Below are 18,359 nucleotides of genomic sequence, written 5' to 3'. Positions count from 1 at the left end.
CCTGGCCTTCTGCAGGCCTCCCCTCTGTGTTACTTTTCCCATAACCCTCTCCACTTTATTGAGATACTGACTTTTGTTGTCACTGTGCCTTTTGTCTCTTTCTACCTTTTATCCCCACACCCAGAATAGAGCCTGGCAGACAGGAGGTGCCCAGTAAGAAACTGCTGATGGATGAATTTGACTGTTCTTGCCCTTCCTTTGGGGCACTCGGAAAATTTATTCTTCCATACTTGTAAAAATAGAAGAACTAGAGACATTGAACGCCCTGTGCAAATTGTAACTTTCATTGAGCCCTGGCCTTTGTGGAATCCTTGTACTATGCTAAGTATTTTTACATATTTTATCTCACTGAATGCTCTCGACCGCCCTTTAAATGTGATCCCTGCTTTTACAGGCAAGTAAACTGAGTCAGGGAGCAGTTAGCCATGATCACACCACTGGTCATGGCCATGGCCAAGGTTTTAACTCCAGAGCCTGTGTGCCTAAGTCTCCTGTCTTGAAAAAAGTAATTGTTGAAGGAAAGCTTAATCCCAAGCACACTCTAAGGCACTTGGTGTGAGTTTTACGCTTGCAGTTGGATCATGAAAGGGGGCAGAGCCCAGGTGTTTTAGTTCATTTTCATACCACTATGAAGAAATACCTGAGACTGGGTAATTTATAAAGAAAAAAAAATTTAATGAACTCACAGTTCCACATGGCTGGGGAGGCCTCACAATCATGGGAGAAGGCGAAGGAGGAGCAAAGTCACATCTTACATGGCGACAGGCAAGAGAGCGTGTGCAGGGGAATTGCCCTTTATAAAACCATCAGATCTTGTGAGACTTATTCACTATTACCAGTCCAGCACGGGAGAAATCCACCGCCGTGATTGTTACCTCCCACCAGGTCCCTCCCATGACACATGGGGATTACAATTCAAGGTGAGATTTGGGTGGGGACACAGAGCCAAACTATATCACCAGGGGACACCTGTAGCACCGAGAGTGCAAATCCACCACATAGCCCATTATGCTGTCACCTGTAAGCTGTGTGTCCAGTAGGTGGCAGGGGCTGCTGAACTCACCTCCAGGTAGGTCTCCTCCACCCACCCCTGCTCTCCCCTGAGCTCGTCTCCTTCATAGAAAGTTCACCACCTCATGCCCCTCTTGTCTTTGCGGCGTCCATAGTTCCTAACTCGCACCTGCCAGACCCTGCCTGTCTCCCCTGCCTTGGGCCACAGTTACACTAGCCTTCAGTTCCTGACACACTCTGTGCTTCCCCCAGCCCCAGGCTGTACATAGTTTAGCTGACTTTAACCCTGACTCCAGCGTTAGCTGTTCCTGTCCTTGCTCCAACCAGAGTAGCTCTCTGTTGTGTTTCTGTAGGATCCCACACTTCAGGCACTGGTCACCGGTGAATGACTTGCTCAAAGCTTGTCTTCCCAGCCAGACTCAAGGAGCGATGGTGCCATTCTTGTTCATTAGTGTCTTTATGGAAGCAGAATGAAATCATTTTTTTTTAAGTGGTAGGAAAAGATTCCATTAAAAATTGTAAAAATTCAACAGCTATAAAAAAATGAGATAGCTCAGATAAGCCAAAAGATTAAAATAACTTGAAAGGCAGTGTTAACCACTGCATTTATTATACATGTAGTTCAATTTTATAAAAATCTAAGCCTGCATATTTATATATAGTAAATATACATAAAAATTAAAATGGCAGACCTACGTTTTTTTTTTTTTTGAGATAGAGTCTCACTCTGTCACCTAGGCTGGAGTACAGTGGCACAATCTTGGCTCACTGCAACCTCTGCCTCCTGGGTTCAAGCAATCCTCCAAACTCAGCCTCCTTAGTAGCTGGGATTACAGGTGTGTGCCACCAAGCCTGGCCTTTTTTTTTTTTTTTTTTGTATTTTTAGTAGAGATGGGGTTTCACTATGTTGGCCAAGCTGGTCTCAAATTCCTGACATCAAGTGATCTGCCCACCTTGGCCTCCCAGAGTGCTGGAATTATAGGCGTGAGCCATGGCACCCGGCCCTACTTTCTTCCCTTACCAGTAAATCACGTCCTTCTCTTCTGGTCAGCAGATGTTGGTCTCTGGCATCAGTGGCAGCTGCTGCATATAGCTCCTATTCATACCGCAATTTCTTTAGGTGACTGTTTCCTTTCAGTTTATGTTCTCATTCTGCCCAGGAAATAGAACCTTTGGAAATGGAACCGTCTAGTCTAGAAGACAAATAATATGGGGGTCTTTGGAGCAGCATTTCTTCATCCTTTTTGTACCATTTTGATAAATGTAAAACTTTCATGCCATTTCCCTGGACTTTTCAGTGTATCACTATCAAAAGAATGGTTTGTCCCTCAACTGTAAACGTCACTAGGATCTTGAACCTGTTTTTTTAACTCCCACCATACCTGCCAAGGGACTGACATGCTGCCCTTTTCCTCCTTGGCTCCGCTGAGCATGCCAGTCCAGGAGAAACTGGATGTGGGGTTGCCCTCTATCGGCCTGTGGGCCCTGCCAGCTTCCCCCCACGCACTTAACAGAGTTCAGCCCTAGAATCCTGACCTGGCTGCAGTGGGGTGGCCCAGGGTAACTGCAGCTGGATGTGCAGGCCAGGGGCCCCTTGTTCCCATGTACAGTCCAGGTGTGCAGGATCCACCTCCACTCAAGAGCATCGTCTGTGTTGGGCACGGTGGCTCGCGCCTGTAATCCTAGCACTTTCGGAGGACATGGCACGTGGATCACCTGGGGTCAGGAGTTTGAGATCAGCCTGACCAATATGATGAAACTGAAATCCTGTCTCTACTGAAAATACAAAAATTAGCCAGACTTGGTGGCACGCACCTGTAATCCCAGCTACGTGGGAGGTTGAGGCAGGAGAATGGCGTGAACCCAGGAGGCAGAGGTTGCACTGAGCCAAGATCGCACCACCGCACTCCAGCCTGGGCAACAGAGTGAAACTCTGTCTCCAAAAAAAAAAAAAAAAAAAACTGGGGAAGTCATTCAGCCCTCTGTGATCCTTCTAGATTCTATCCCTGCCAGTGATATTTGAGGATAATATTAGATCTTTCTGTAAGTTAGACAGTGACTTTCATGAAGTTCAGAGTGAGTTGAGAAAAAGTCCTTTGTGCAATTTTTAGTCTTTTTTTTTTTTTTTTTTTTCTGTTTTCCTAAAGGGAACTTTTCTGACTTAATGAATTTGCTTCAGTGTGACAGCTGACAGTGCCATTGCGCTCTGAGATTATTTCGTAGTGCAGCCTCCTCATGCCTTCCAGACAATGAACTGGGAATGTTGTAAGTGCTCAGTGTATGAGAACACAAACCATATAAACTACACCCTTCCTGGGGCTTGACTTTCCTTAAGGATAATTGACTGTTTGTCTCAGGCCTAAATGTATTTTGTATTTTTTCTAGCTTTCTATTTAGGTGCAGGAGAAGCAGCAGAACCCTAGTTCTTCTGACTGATGTCCTGGGGAAACTCTGAGGACATTAGACTTGGATTCAGTCCAGGCTGATGGCTCAGCACAGAGTGGGTCAGGATTCAGTCCAGGCCTATGGCTCAACACGGAGTGGGTCAGCATGTAGAGGGAGAGGAGGCCGTGAGGGGCAGCCAGGGATCTGCCAAAAGATCATACTGCAAAGTGACGGGACCAGCTCACCGAACAGCGTGGCAGCCTCTTTCCTGGTAGCTTTCTGTGTTGGTTATGTCTGTTTCGGATTCCCCCCAAAGTTAACATGCTTTTCTTCTAAACCAGGAGTTGAAATATAGTACACACTGCAAATGCTGTCCTTCATCCTTGTTTCTGTATGCAACATCACCCCAAATTAGGCAGCACTTTTAAACCTTTTTTCTTAGACTGAAAGTGTTTTCTGAGCTCAAGCAATATAAACAAGTGCCATTGACAAGAGTTTGCAGTACCCAGAATCCCTAAATGAGGCCACAGCTGCACCCTGAGCCAGGAAAGGCGGGCACCCGTAGCTCAGCTTCTGATGCAGTGGACTCCTGCCACGTATTTCATGCAGTAGCTACGAAATTTCAGGCATCGTCTTGAAATAGTTCTGGGTAATGTGATGTACCTATCCCATAGTAGTTTTTTTTAGATTCCAAAACTCACAGGAAAGTTGAAAGGCCTCAGGCTGTGATGTCTCTAAGTAAGACAAAAGAGAACATCAAAGTTGTTGTGATCAAGGGAACAGATTTCACAAACTCTCATCAAGAGGAGGCCGTCATGGCATTTTTCTAATGAAAAGTATTGCGCTGAGCCCAGATTAGAAGGTTCATCTGAGTGACTCAGAGCTTGGTTTGACAAAGACTCTGTCCCTGCATCCCTTCAAAGAGGGTCTAGGCGAGCTGCTTGATCGTCCTAAGCCGTTTTCTTGCCACTCCTAAGAAGTGGGTTTATGGGCTCCTTGAAAATAGACAAGAAGATGTCCTTATCCATAACATTAAAACAAAAATAACTGCTTAGACGTCTGCCTGAATTCAGAGCGCTTGAGTGGGCCGCTCCTCGTCTATAAATAAGATAAAATCATTTTCAAGCGAGGATCAACCATTAACCTTAGCATAACCTTAAAAACCTGAAATAAAGGCCCGGTGTGGTGGCTCATGCCTATAATCCCAGCAGTTTGGTGGGAGGACTGCTTAAGCTCAGGAGTTTGAGGCCAGCCTGGGCAACATAGTGAGACCCCCCCCCTTCTCTACTAAAAATCAAAAGAATTAGCTAGGTGTGGTGGCATACACCTGGAGTTCCAGATACTTGGGAGGCTGAGGTGGGAGTGTCGCTTACTTTCAGGAGTTTGAGTCTGCAGTGAGCTATGATTATACCACTGCACTCCAGCCTGGGTGGCACAGTGAGAGTCTGTCTCAAAAAAACAAAACAAAAACAATTTGAGAGAAAATTTTTTTGGCAGTGGGGGTGGAGTTCAATATTGGTGCTTTTCCAGATAGCATAGTTTTTGGAAAAAATGTTTTCATTTAATCTTTTTATGACTTCATAAAGAAAATATTGGTTTCATGCTCTTTTATGAAAGCTGAGGCCCGTGATGAACCCAAGTTTGTAGCATTGATTGCTATGAACTGGAAAACACCAGTCTGAGGCCCCCACTTCAAGTGCCCGTGTTTTTTATTCTGCATATACACATGCCGTTATATACACATATACACATGCCGTTATATACACGTATACACATGCCGTTATATACACATATACACATGCCGTTATATACACATATACACATGCCACTGAATCCTCACACACTCCCAGTCCTAACTTGTGATCATCTGTTTTTTGCTTTTATTTATTTACTTTTAGAGACAGGGCCTCGCTCTGTCACTCAGTGGTGTCCTCATAACTCACTGTAACCTTGAACTCCTGCCTCAGCATCCTGAGTGACTGGGACCACAGGCGTGTGCCACCACAGCCGGCTAATCTTTTATCTTTTGTAAAGATGGGTTTCTCTATGTGTTGTCCAGGATGCTCTTGACCTGGGCTCAAGCGATCCTCCTGCCTTAGCCTTCTCAGTAGCTGGGACCATAGGTGTGTGCCACCATGGCCAGCTAATTTTTTTAATCTTTTGTAACGATGGGTTTCCCTTATGGTTTTCAGGCTGGTCTTGAACTCCTGGGCTCAAGTGGGCCACGTGCCTCATTCTCCTAAAGTGTTGGGATTACAGGCATGAGCCACTGTGCCAGGCCAGTCTTTTGCTTTTAAAGCAGCATTCCTGGGTTGGGGGTGGAATAGGCTCAATAGATGTCCCAATTGTCTGCCTATGAGCTGTGTTTGCTTCTCTAAGCACAGGTGGTCTCCAGAGGCAGGTGGCTGCATCCCTAGAACACCTGGGGCCAGGAGAGCCCTGACCGCATGGGAGGCAGAGGCAGCAGGAGGCGTGAGGAACTAGATTGCTTTGCCTGTGCTCTGCTAAATACCTGGGAGTGGCAGGGGCTGTGTGGACAGCTAGAGAGGGGAACAGAGCTAGAGACGGAGCAGAGCTAAAGAGGGGACTGGAGCTAGAGAGAGGAGCAGAGCTAGAAAGGGGAATGGGCCCCCTGTGCCATTTAAGGTGTGGCTGCAGCCTCCCCGCCTGTCCGCTGGAAAGCCCTGGAGAGTCATGGTAAAACTGCAGTGCTGGCATGTTCTATGAGAAACCTCCTGCCTGTGCCTGGTGCACAGTAACTGCTCAGCAAACACGAGTTTCCTTTTCTCCTTGACCCAAGAGGCAAGTTTAGCGGTAACCTGATGGAATAGGCATTCTTGCTGCCTCTTCATCAGGAAGGACACTGAAGACTTAGACTCGAGACTTGCCCAGGAGTGCATGGAAGGCTAGGGGCTGAGCCTGGACTGCAGCCCGGGCCTTCTGAGTCTCATCTGTGCTTTTCAGGCCTGTCATCACATAGGCATGTGAAGACATCCCATCCCAGATAATCACTATTCCTATAAAGTGCTGATCAGGTCCACCCAGAAGGTCCCTCTAATGTTCATAAACATCACGAACGATGGATGAACCGAAACGTAACCACCCCAGTGACTCCTTCAGATACAATCTGAAAAGTCACGTTTATAATTACTCTTCTCCTTCTGGGGGCCCTGCCTCCTTATGGTCCCAAGTAATCCTCACCAACTCCCTTAGACAACAGCTAAAATGTTAAACATGTAAAAGGTGGCTTTCTAGCACTTGAGCACTTAATCGTGGTACTTTAAGAAGTAGATTTGCTATGAAAAATCTCAGCTAACATTCACTTTTTGGAAGTTAATCTTACCAGAAAAGTTCATAAAATGAGTTCTGGTTTTCTAAAATGGCAAGATCTCGTTACTTTAACACTGCATTGTTAGGTGTGATTTTTGACATCCCAGTAAAGCAAAGCCATAATCTCACCAGATGCCATTTAACTTATGATGCATTTTATCAGCTCTTATTTTATACAGTATATTCAAGCTTCATATAGATTCTATAGCCCTGGGAACTGTTAGTTTTCAGGACTGCAGAATTATATTGTCTGAGCTGGTGCTGCAAATCCCAGTATAGAGATTTCAAATCAGTGAGTCTTGCAGTCTTGAGTATTATCATGAACATTTTAGCTCAGTTCATAGGAGGCCACACCCAGAACACCAGAGTCATGGCTGTGATTCCATCTATTTCCTCTAGCCCGTGAGCTCAGTCTACATACCTCAGTGGGGACCCTGGGACAGGTGATCCCACTGGAGCCAGCACTACTCCCAGAAATCGAAGCAGAATGCAAGCTGTATGAAGAGTACACCAGCAGTTCTCATGCAGGCCACACATTAGCAACACCTGGGGGAATTTTTTAAGCAACACCCATGGCAGCCGGACGCGGTAACTCACGCCTGTAATCGCAGCACTTTGGGAGGCTGAGGTGGGTGGATCACTTGAGGTCAGGAGATTAAGACAAGCCTGGCCAACATGGTAAAACCCCATCTCTATTAAAAATACAAAAATTAGCCAGGCGTGGTGGTGGGCACCTGCAATCCCAGCTACTTGGGAGGCTGAGGCAGGAGAATTGCTTTCACCCACGAGGCAGAGGTTGCAGTGAGCTGAGATCATGCCACTGCACTCCAGCCTGGGCATCAGAGCAAGACTCTGTCTCAAAAACATAAAATAAATAAAAGAGCAAGTTGCATCTTACGTGGATGGCAGCAGGCAAAGAGAGAGCTTGTGCAGAGAAACTCCTGTTTTTAAAATCATCCGATCTTGTGAGACCTATTCACTATTACAAGAACAGCATGGGAAAGATCCATCCCCGTGATTCAGTCATCTCCCACTGGGCCCCTCCCACAATACAGGAGAATTATGGGAGCCACAAGATGAGATTTGAGTGGGGACACAGAGCCAAACCATATCATTCTGCCCTGGCCCCTCCCAAATCTTATATCTTCACATTTGAAAACCAATCATGCCTTCCCAACAGTCCCCCAAAGTCTCAATTCATTTCAGCATTAACCCAAAAGTCTACAGTCTAAAATTTCATCCCAGAGAAGGCAAGTCCCTTCCACCTATGAGCCTGTAAAATCAAAAGCAAGTCAGTTACTTCCTAGATGCAATGGGGGTACAGGCATTGGGTAAATAGAGCCATTCCAAATGGGAGAAATTGGCCAAAACAAAGGGGCTACAGGCCCCATGCAATTCTGAAATCCAGTGGGACAGTGAAATCTTAAAGCTCCAAAATGATCTCCTTTGACTCCATGTCTCACATCCAGGTCACGCAGGTGCAAGAGATGGGTTCCCATGGTCTTGGGTAGCTCCGTCCCTGGGGCTTTACAGGATACAGCCTCCCTCCTGGCTGCCTTCACAGGCTGGTGTTGAGTGTCTACAGCTTTGCCAGGTACAGGGTGCAAGATGTCAGTGGATCTGGGCTCTGGAGGATGGTAGGCCTCTTCTCACAGCTCCACTAGGCAGTGCCCCAGTAGGGACTCTGTATGGGGCTCCAACCCCACATTTCCCTTCTGCACTGCCCTAGCGGAGGTTCTCCATGGGAGCCCTGCCCCTGCAGCAAACTTCTACCTGGACATCCAGGCATTTCCATACCTTCTCTGAAATCTAGGCAGAGGTTCCGAAACCCTGATTCTTGACTTATGTGCACTGGCAGGCTCAGTACCACGTGGAAGCTGTCAAGGCTTGAGACTTGCACCCTCTGAAGCCACAGCCCAAGCTCTATGTTGGCTCCTTTCAGCCATGGTTAGAGTGGCTGGGACTTAGGGCACCAAGTCCCTAGGCTGCACACAGCATGGGGACCCTGGGCTTGGCCCAGGAAACCACTTTTTCCTCCTAGGCCTGCAGGCCTGTGATGGGAAGGGCTGCCAAGACCTCTGACATGCCCTGGAGACATTGTTGTGATTGTCTTGGGGATTAACATTCAGTTCCTCTTTACTTAGGCAAATTTCTGTAGGCAGCTTAGATTTCTCCTCAGAAAATGGAATTTTCTTTTCTATTGCATTGTTAGGCTACACATTTTCCAAAGTTTTATGCTCTGCCTCCTCTATAAGGCTGAATGCCTTTACCAGCACTCAAGTCACATCTTGAATTCTTTGCTGCTTAGAAATTTCTTCTGCCAGATACCTTAAATCATCTCTCAAGTTCAAAGTTCCACAACCCTCTAGGGCAGGGGCAAAATGCTGCCAATCTGTTGGCTAAAACATAACAAGAGTCACGTTTGCTTCAGTTCCCAACAAGTTCCTCATCTCCATCTGAGACAACCTCAGCCTGGACCTTATAATTCATATCACTACCAGCATTTTTGTCAAAGCCATTCAGCAAGTCTCTAGGAAGTTCCAAACTTTTCCACATTTTCCTGTCTTCTTCTGAGCCCTCCAAACTGTTCCAACCTCTGCCTGTTACTCAGCTCCGAAGTTGCCTCCACATTTTCAGTTATCTTTTCAGTAGTGCCCCACTCAAAAGAGAAGCGATTCTATTGAAGGAGCTCAGCCATCTGGGAGTTCCCACGACAGACATCTGTTAGCGTCTCACCCTTACCTGCCCCTTGAGGTAGGCCTGGAACATTACTGGGCTCCTTTTCCCACTGCACCTTTGGTACATTCTCTGGTTTTCCCTTGGAGCACGCTCCTTCCAGGACATGTTACAACCCTTTCACCAAAGCCTTCCTGGACAACCGATTCCAAAATGCTGCCTCTATTCATTTAATGTGCATTATAACTCTTCATTTGTTCCACACAAGTCTGTGTTGATTCCAGACTGCCTTAGGCTATGCTTTGGGATTTCCATCCTTGATGAGTCTTACCTCTTTGTGTAGGAACTTTCTTCTACTTTTTTGGAGAGAGAGCAGGCCCTCAGTTGATGCCCACTGAATTGAACTGAAAGACCAGCCAGAGATCAATGTTGAGTTTTAATGTGGATTGTATATTTCCATCATATGACAACTGTGTTGGCAGGGGTTGGGGCATAGAACAGAGAGAGCAGTTGAGACTGGCCTGTTTTGTCTTTGGGATGCTTCAGTTTGTCAAGAGACAGATTGTATAAAAAGCATGCATCAGGCTACCAAGGTTGACCAACATGCTTGTGTAAGCTGTGTTCTGCAATATCCAAGCAAAGAAAATGAATTACGTAAATATTAAGAGATGCTGCTGAGGAGTTCAGCATCTTACCCAAGACAGAGATGGACAGAGGTCAGGCATGAAGGCATTTCAGCTGAGAAAAGGAGAGTTTTTTGACAATCAGAAAGTTGCTGGCTCTTGATGGATGCCAGTCATTTGTGTTGGGACTCAGCTGCGTTGTTCAGTAAGAATTTCAGTGCAGCAGAGGTGGGCTGAGTACTTCCTGTGCCGACCAGTGAGCTGGCTGCTGGCGGAGATGTGAAAGGAAGAAGCCACTCTGCCCTCACCGGGCTTCCAGACGGGGAGGTGGTGAGGTGGGGTGGAGATGTGTGGGCGGAATGGAAAGAATGAGAAAAGGACACTTGGTAATGTGACCCTGCTCCGGCAACTGTGGAAGCGTTTCAGGGTAGACACCTGTGAGGCCTTCCCGCCAAAGGCAGGTGGATACAGATAGGCTGTCCTTGAGAAGGCGGCAGCACATGGTGCTTCTGTCTGAATAGGAGCTTGCATCAAAGGCCAGCGGTCCCCCCAGATGGCCATGTTCCTTTTTGTCTCTTCATCTATGTGATTCCTTTCCCATGACTGGGAGTGAGTATTTCCTCTGAGCCCACATTCCCTAGGCCTGGTCCTGGCTCCCTGCTAAGACCAGGTTGAACCCTGGCCACTCATCCTCGCCAGGCCTTATGTGTCCTCTACTCCCTGCCTGTGCACTCTGCAGGGCTCTGCACCCCTTTAGGGCGAGGGTGTTACCATCTTCATCTGCTTCTACTCCATTACTAGCATGTGCACCAGCTCAAGACTTTTTCACTCATAATTCTACTTGCCACAAAACTGTGGAGCTGAGCGGTTAGACTGGAGGGCAGAACTGTGGCCAGGTCGTCCTGAAATTGCTCTTGGGCTGCGTCTTTCCTGAGTCTCTCCGGGCCGTTCTGTGTGGGAGATGGAAAACTGGATTAGGCCAACCATTGAGGACACCGGGTGGGCCTGTTGAGGCCATCTGCTCTTGTTGCTCCCTAGAAAGCCATAACTTCTTGATTTCAGAGCTACCTCACCTTGACTGCAGAGGGTCAGCCCTAGGCAATGACTCTGCAATTTCAGGTCCAAAGACACACCTAACAGCTGATGTGACAATGGAGAGCCTTGTGTGTAAACACCGAACATGAGTGTGGGTGCACATCTTCCTCACTCAGATCCGAAATGATAGCCAGAGGGATTTGAGGTGAATGAAACCCTTTGCCCTACACAGAGGCCCCTCTGAGATTCCTGCTGAGCACAGACAGAGACACTTGGTGCCCTTGGGGGCAGCGGATACTAACAGGGAGGGCCCCGTGCATTATTTTCCACCTCTTGTCCTCTCTCAGAGTGCTGAGCAGATCACTGCACTGTGCAGGAGTTTTAACGACACTCAGGCCAACGGCATGGAAGGACCGCGGGAGAGTCAGGATCCTCCTCCGAGGCCTCTGGCCCGCCACCTCTCTGATGCAGACCGCCTCCGCAAAGTCATCCAGGAGCTTGTGGACACAGAGAAGTCCTACGTGAAGGTAAGGGAAGCGCTGGGCATTCGTGCATTTGCGCCTCTTTGCTGATGGCGAGTGGTATGCTGGCAGAGGTCCCCAGATCACTTCTGTCTGGGACACCAGCCACTCCCCAGGGGGATGCCTGCTCCTTGAATCAGTGAATTGCTCAAAGAAGGGAGGGGAGGAGTGAGAGGATGGAAGAGCTGAGGAGACTCAAAAAAATTAGATCCTTGGCTTATTTTGTTACCAAGGTAGCTTTCACTATGGAAACAGATGTTCTGGTTTGTCATTTGCAATCTGTGGGAAGGGAGTCTGTACCGGTTTAGTAAAAGGGGAGAGAGATCATTTTAGGTGATGAGGAACTTGGGAACAATCTGTACATACGTGATGACTGATCCAGGGCCACAGTCCTGGCGGTGGCCCGGGCCAGCCCTCCCTGGTGGTTGTCATCGTGTAGAACTGGGGCACATGCACTGGGGACTGGTCAGCACGTGGGAATATCCTTGCACCATTATGAAGGGGCAGTTGCTGAGTATCTTGAGTACCCGAAGAATTCATTTATTCATCTCATAAGCCCCAAGTCCGTGGTTTGAGAAAGATTTTTTGAAGAATACAGGAGCCTGGGGAGCAACGTTCTTTTGCTTTAAGTGTTTCCTGGAGCTTTGGGACCATCTGATGCTCGCTTCATTTGTCAGTTACTGGAGCAGTGCGGTGCGGTGCGGTGGGCTGAGGGTCCAGGCCCGGCTTTGCCTCCGTCTTGCTGCCTGGTGGACAGCCCCCTTCAACTCCCTTATTTGGGGTCTGAGACACTCGGTCCCCCTTCTCTAAATGCCTTCCAATTCTGAGGTGCTGAGTCCTTGAATTAAGGCTTGGCACACACATGCGGCTATTACCTTCTTTCTCTGCAAGACAGATCTGAGCTTCCCCTTTCGTTGATGTCACTGTTTTACCTGGACTTTACCTAAGGCCTTATTCACACGTAGCTTCCCAAAGCCCCTTCTTTTGGTCTCAAAGGGGAGAAAGAAAAGTTAGAGAGATGACAATTTAGTTTCATTTTCCATTGTGTCTTGTCCTGCATCCAGGGTGTGGAGATGAAGTAAACAGCCGGGCTGTTCAGACTCGAGTTTTGAATAATCCCGTCTCCACAGTCACCTTTTTCCATGTCGCTGTGTGGAGCTGTAGATATTCTGGAAGCTTCAGAGCCCTTCTGACATCTTAAGAATAGTCATGGAGCGCTCGCCCCCAGAGTCAAGGGCAGAGCTGAGAGAAGAATCGATGTCCCTTTTGGTTAATAGTGTTGTTAGAGTTTCCTGTTAGGCCACGCTGCACTGGGAGGGTCATTTCAGTGACAGGCTGGAGGAGAACTCAGATGGTGTCATGGGTGAAGTAGACAAGGACCGACTCTCCCTTCTCTCTGCAAGAAACCTGCACTTTGTTTCCTCAGGCCTCCTCGGGTCACAGCCCTTTGCCCCCACAGCTCTGCGCGGACCTGACCTTGCGGCCCAGTAAGTCCTCCCGGGCAGCACCAGCCTGTGAGGAATGACTGCCAGGCCCCAACACCCTCAGGCAAAGTAACCCGCACTTGGCGCCTGTTGTGATTCACACACACACCACCGTCTCTTAATTTCTTTTTTGTTGCTGGCGCTTAACACAGAATCTTGTCGTTTTTTAACCTGGATCCCTGCATGCTCCTTGAAATTGCTGGCATCTCTGTGTTCCCCGAGGTATGGTTCAGTAACTTCTGTCATCTCCCTTCTCTGAGCGGTGCAGTGTGGAATGTGGTGAGGGAAGGTCGGGGAGGTTTTCATTCTGAAACAGCATCCGTGTCACAGGCCTTGCCTTGCTCTCCGAACTAAGGCCGGAAAGTTCTGCGGGGCGCTTTGGGCTTTATAAAGCTCTGGGTCTTAGATTCCCCTCTTGGGAAGTGAGGGAGTTATTATAGCTGACTTTGCAGTCAACTGCCTCTAGTATTTTAGGACTCACAATTCTTCAGAATAAAAGAGAAGTCTTTCCTATCACTAAACTATATCCTGGCCTTGGCTTCAAATTTTTATTATTATTATTTTGGAGATGGAGTCTCGCTCTGTCACCCTGGCTGGAGTGCAGTGGCATGATCTTGGCTCACTGCAGCCTCCATCTCCTGAGTTCAAGTGATTCTCCTGCCTCGGCCTGAGTAGCTGGGACTATAAGTACGGGCCACCACTTCCAGCTTTTTTTTTTTTTTTTTTTTAGTAGAAATAGTTTCACCAGGTTGGCTAGGCTGGTCTCGAACTCCTGACCTCTGGTGATCCACCTGCCTCTGCCTCCCAAAATGCTGGGATTATAGGCATGACCATGCCCACTTTGGTTTCAAATTATTAAACAAAATCTTTCGCTCATGGGTTTTGTAACTGCAGTCTACTCCCACTATACTGTCCTGCTGGAGCCTCATTGACAAGAGACCCAAATATGGCTGAGAGTTCAGCCATTAGAGCTGCAGCTCTGTAGGAGTTTTTTATTGACTTTGAATATGTGAGTTTGAGATTCTGCAAATCAGTCAGCCCCAAAGTTGAAGGGCTCCCCAGATCTCGACCCTCCCAGCTCCACGCTGGACCTCACTCTGCTCCCTGAGGCAGAAGCAGCCAGGAGCTGGTTTGCATCTCACACTAGTGCCACACAGACCTCCTTCCTCTGCAGGGAAGTGAGTGCCCCTGCTGCAGTGGCCCGAAGAGAGGCAGAGGCAATGATTGAGCTATAAAGGTATGGAATCCAGCTGTTGCCTGTATTGTGATATTAACCTCTTTGAATTAGGTGAGCAATAATCACTACTTTTAGGGTCAGGAATTTCAACAAAGGCTGGGTGTAGTGGCTCACGCCTGTAATCCTAGCACTTTGGGAGGCTGAGGCATGAGGATCACCTGAGGTCAGGAGTCAAGACCAGCCTGACCAACACCGTGAAACCCGGCCCCTACTAAAAATACAAAAATTAGCTGAGTATGGTGGAGTGTACCTGGAGTCCCAGCTCCTTGGGAGGCTGAGGCAGGAGAATCTCTTGAACCCAGGAGGCAGAGGTTGCAGTGAGCTGAGATCGTGCTGCTGCACTCCAGCCTGGGTGACAGAGCAAGACTCCGTCTCAAAAAATAATAATAATAATAATAATTTCAACAAGGCATAAACTTCATTATCCTGATGGGAGCCTTGGGAGCCGCTGCCAGGTTGCTGCTACCCAAATCTTGTGGGTATTTTGAAGACTAAAGCATTGAAGACACTTTCTTGTGTTTTCTTTCAGGATCTGAGCTGCCTCTTTGAGTTATACTTGGAGCCACTTCAGAATGAGACCTTTCTTACTCAAGATGAGGTAAATAAAATCCCCTTCCTTCTGTCCAGTGATCCACGGGTTAGTCTCTGTTTGCCTTTTAGCAGAACTCCTATGAGATGATCTCTATTGATCCCAAAAGAACATCCCAAGACTTAAGGGTCTTCTGAGAGTCCCAGGCGTAGCCTCCTCCTAAGCCACTGCTGTGGCCTCGGCTGCATGACACAGTGGCAGAGTGTTTACAAAGGCAGAGCGATGGTTATGGTCTTTTTGAGGTAGAAGAGAGTGTGATCAGAAATCCCTTTTCAATACATATCTTTGTAATGTTAAACCACATAATTAGTTCTTTTCTAGTGACTTATGTTTTTCTTGATTTGAATACTGAGAATTTTACATCCACTTAAAAAGTTATTGTAGAAATACAGAATTATAGGGGATGGAGCTGTGAAACTTTCTATGTATAAGCCATATCCCATAATGAACGTGCTGTCTTCTTGAAGGATTTACTTTCTGTCTGCTTCTCCGTGAAGAATTTCCTTGTGATTTACTTGTGGGCCTCAGAGCTAGCGTGGTATCCCGAACTTCATGGCTAATCCCCTTGTTTCAAATCCTGATCTTCACACAGATGGAGTCACTTTTTGGAAGTTTGCCAGAGATGCTTGAGTTTCAGAAGGTGTTTCTGGAGACCCTGGAGGATGGGATTTCAGCATCATCTGACTTTAACACCCTAGAAACCCCCTCACAGTTTAGAGTAAGTATCTCAGATTTAGACTTAAAGTAAAAAGAAATGGCTAGGTGCAAAATTCTCTCATGAGAAAGAATGTCTTGTCCTGTGACTATTGACTATTTATTGTCCTGTGATTATTTCCTTGCACCGTTTTCCTCTAGCGGGTGGTAAAGGGAGGCTGTATTTTTTTTTTTCCTGGTGCACATACTTCTGGTAGTCAGAAGTCCGGCAGCACCTCCCGCCTGGTTGCTAAGCACGCACGTGCTCTTTTCTCAGCTGCTGTTAAGGATATCCAGGGTGGTTGTTTCTGAAACCGGAGCTCCTACACCCTGCGCCCAATCCTTCTTCCCTGTGGTCATGTGGATCTGGGATTAACAGACTAGGTTTCTAATTGCTGGGCTTGAGCCCTCTCTTCTCTGAAGCACCAGTGCTCCATAGCATCCGTGTAAGCCGCAGTGTGGTAGGAAGCCCCTCCAAGGGGACCTGGAACCATACAGACAGCATCACTCTACCCAAGCAATGCAGAGTCAGCTTTATTAATGAACCTCTCAGATTGTTTGTATCCCACCTTGTCAGCTGTAGTTTTATAGAACTTTCTTTGTTTCTTGTCCTTGGATTGCACACAGTCAGTAGGCTCTGCTGCTGGAAACTTTGCAGTCAAGCTAGACCTGCCAGGGCAGCGTCTGGGCTGTTCCCCGCCTCCTGTGTGGACGGAGCAGGCCTGAACTTCTTTAAGGCATTAGTGCTATGGAGTCTGACAGAAGCCACGGGGCCGTCAAATGCCACAAGCCGGCACGCATTGATTAAACCATGTCTGATTTGAGTTTCCCCTCTGCCCTTCTAGAAATTACTGTTTTCCCTTGGAGGCTCTTTCCTTTATTACGCGGACCACTTTAAACTGTACAGTGGATTCTGTGCTAACCATATCAAAGTACAGAAGGTTCTGGAGCGAGGTAAGTTGCTTATGCCTTTTATAGATTTTTTTTGTTTTTTTTTTGCATTTTTAACTGTTAGTAAAGGGTAAATCTGTATTTAACAAGTAGAGAGTAAGTGCAATTTTGATGTATTAAGGTCCATCCTTGACCTTGACAGTGACAAATATTCAAGGGAAAGGTTTCTGTTTCTGTCAGTTTATTGGTCACTGGGAACAAGTGTGCCTGAGAGCAGAGATGTTGCTTTGCCATGTGTCACTTTGCTGTCAGTTACATCTGGATTCTTTTCTTGCCAAATTCCTTTCTCTAAAAGCTTTCTAGATGGGAGTAGAAAGAAATGCATGCTATGTTTTTTTTTTTTTTGTTTTTCCTTGTTAACCTTCTTAAGCCTGAGAAGCCACAACAACTTACCACCAAACCACTACCACCAAACTCACGAGAAGTTTGCCAGCTGGAAGTAAAGTCTCTCTGGTGCACCTGGAAAGAGCTCATATTTCCCAAAGGTTGCTCTTCGGTGCTTCTCTCTGCGCGGGCCTGGAGGGCACCTGGAGGTTTATCCTGACACCCTTAATGCTCATTCATGTCCACGGATGCAGCTCTGCCATTGGATTTTAATCCAGAACATCATGGTATCCCAGAAGAAAAGCTCCATGTTTAAAAAGTGGGGTCTTAGAGTGCTTCAGATGAGCAAGACCCAGCCCAAATCCATCTTCTCCAGCTGCTTTAGACAGTTGTGTGACCTCTGTTGCCATTTCCTTCCACAAACACCCTCTTCTAAATTAAATTAATTAATTTAAAAAATGTTCGTACAGATGGGTCTCACTGTGTTGCCCAGGCTGGTCTCGAACTCCTGGCCTCAAGTGATCCTCCCATCTAGGCCTCCCAAAGTGCTGGAATTACAGGCATGAGCCACCACGCCTGGCCCACAAGCACCTTTGTATTGATGGTCTGTAGTACAATGAAAGCATAGCAATGTACTTGTCAATACGTATTGACAATCGGTGCAGTACAATGAAAGCATACCAATGGCTTGCTCAGTTCCTCCTTTGTCATAAAGAAGAGGGGTCCTGTCACCACCGACTTGGCCTGGTAATCACATTCAGAATGGTACTGCATCTCCTGGAATGTTTGATCTTACACCACAATCCCAAATAAGGGTTTATCTTCCTTCAGAGTAGCTACATTCCAAGCAGCTGGTCATCCAGTGCCAACTGGTGGAATCCAAGTAGCACTGTTGTATCCGCTGGTACTCAAACCAAATGCACCTGGATTCCTACACACACCCTTCATGGTACTCAGACACTGAACAGAGGGGCAGTTTTCACTGCCAGAGAGGGTCCTACTGCCATGCCTGGTGGAAGGGAGCTGTGGCTCTCGGTGTGCGAACGGTGAATCTGCTTGGAGCTGTGGAGTGAAGGCTATAGGCTGCAGTGCCTGTCACTTTACTTTACAGGAGAAAAGATACTGCTTTTCAGAATAAGAATAAGCAACAATTAGAGTGAGGCCAGTGGGAAAAACACTGGTTTATTTTTCTTTATGAAATTTTTGTGGGTATGGTGTAGGGTCTGGATACCATTGCTTAATGGCTTTTTTGATGTTGTTTTTTTTTGAGGTGGAGTCTCACTCTGTTGTCTAGGCTGGAGCGCAGTGGCGCGATCTTGACTCACTGCAACCTCCACCTCAGGGGTTGAGGTGATTCTCCTGCCTCAGCCTCCTGAGTAGCTGGGATTACAGGCACTCACCACCACGCCTGGCTAATTTTTGTATTTTTAGTAGAGACGGGTTTCACCATGTTGGCCAGGCTAGTCTCGAACTCCTGACCTCAGGTGATCCGCCCGCCTC

At 47.3% G+C, this 18,359-nt stretch overlaps 1 protein-coding gene across 5 annotated transcripts in view; it reads left to right on the top strand.

Moving 5' to 3' along the window:
- The window catches only part of TIAM2 (TIAM Rac1 associated GEF 2), a 272,136-nt gene that overhangs the window by 243,416 nt on the left and 10,361 nt on the right, over positions 1-18,359 (top strand). For all 5 annotated transcript variants that reach the window (XM_038001128.2, XM_073022315.1, XM_038001129.2 and 2 more), the window contains 4 exons: positions 11,408-11,587; positions 14,832-14,900; positions 15,484-15,609; positions 16,430-16,538. In XM_038001128.2, coding sequence (XP_037857056.2) covers positions 11,408-11,587; positions 14,832-14,900; positions 15,484-15,609; positions 16,430-16,538 — 484 coding nt within the window. The remainder of the gene's footprint in view (positions 1-11,407; positions 11,588-14,831; positions 14,901-15,483; positions 15,610-16,429; positions 16,539-18,359) is intronic.

This window comes from Chlorocebus sabaeus, chromosome 13 (genome assembly GCF_047675955.1).
Source record: "Chlorocebus sabaeus isolate Y175 chromosome 13, mChlSab1.0.hap1, whole genome shotgun sequence".
Lineage (NCBI taxonomy): Eukaryota > Metazoa > Chordata > Mammalia > Primates > Cercopithecidae > Chlorocebus > Chlorocebus sabaeus.
This window is presented reverse-complemented; position numbering and strand designations above follow the sequence as displayed.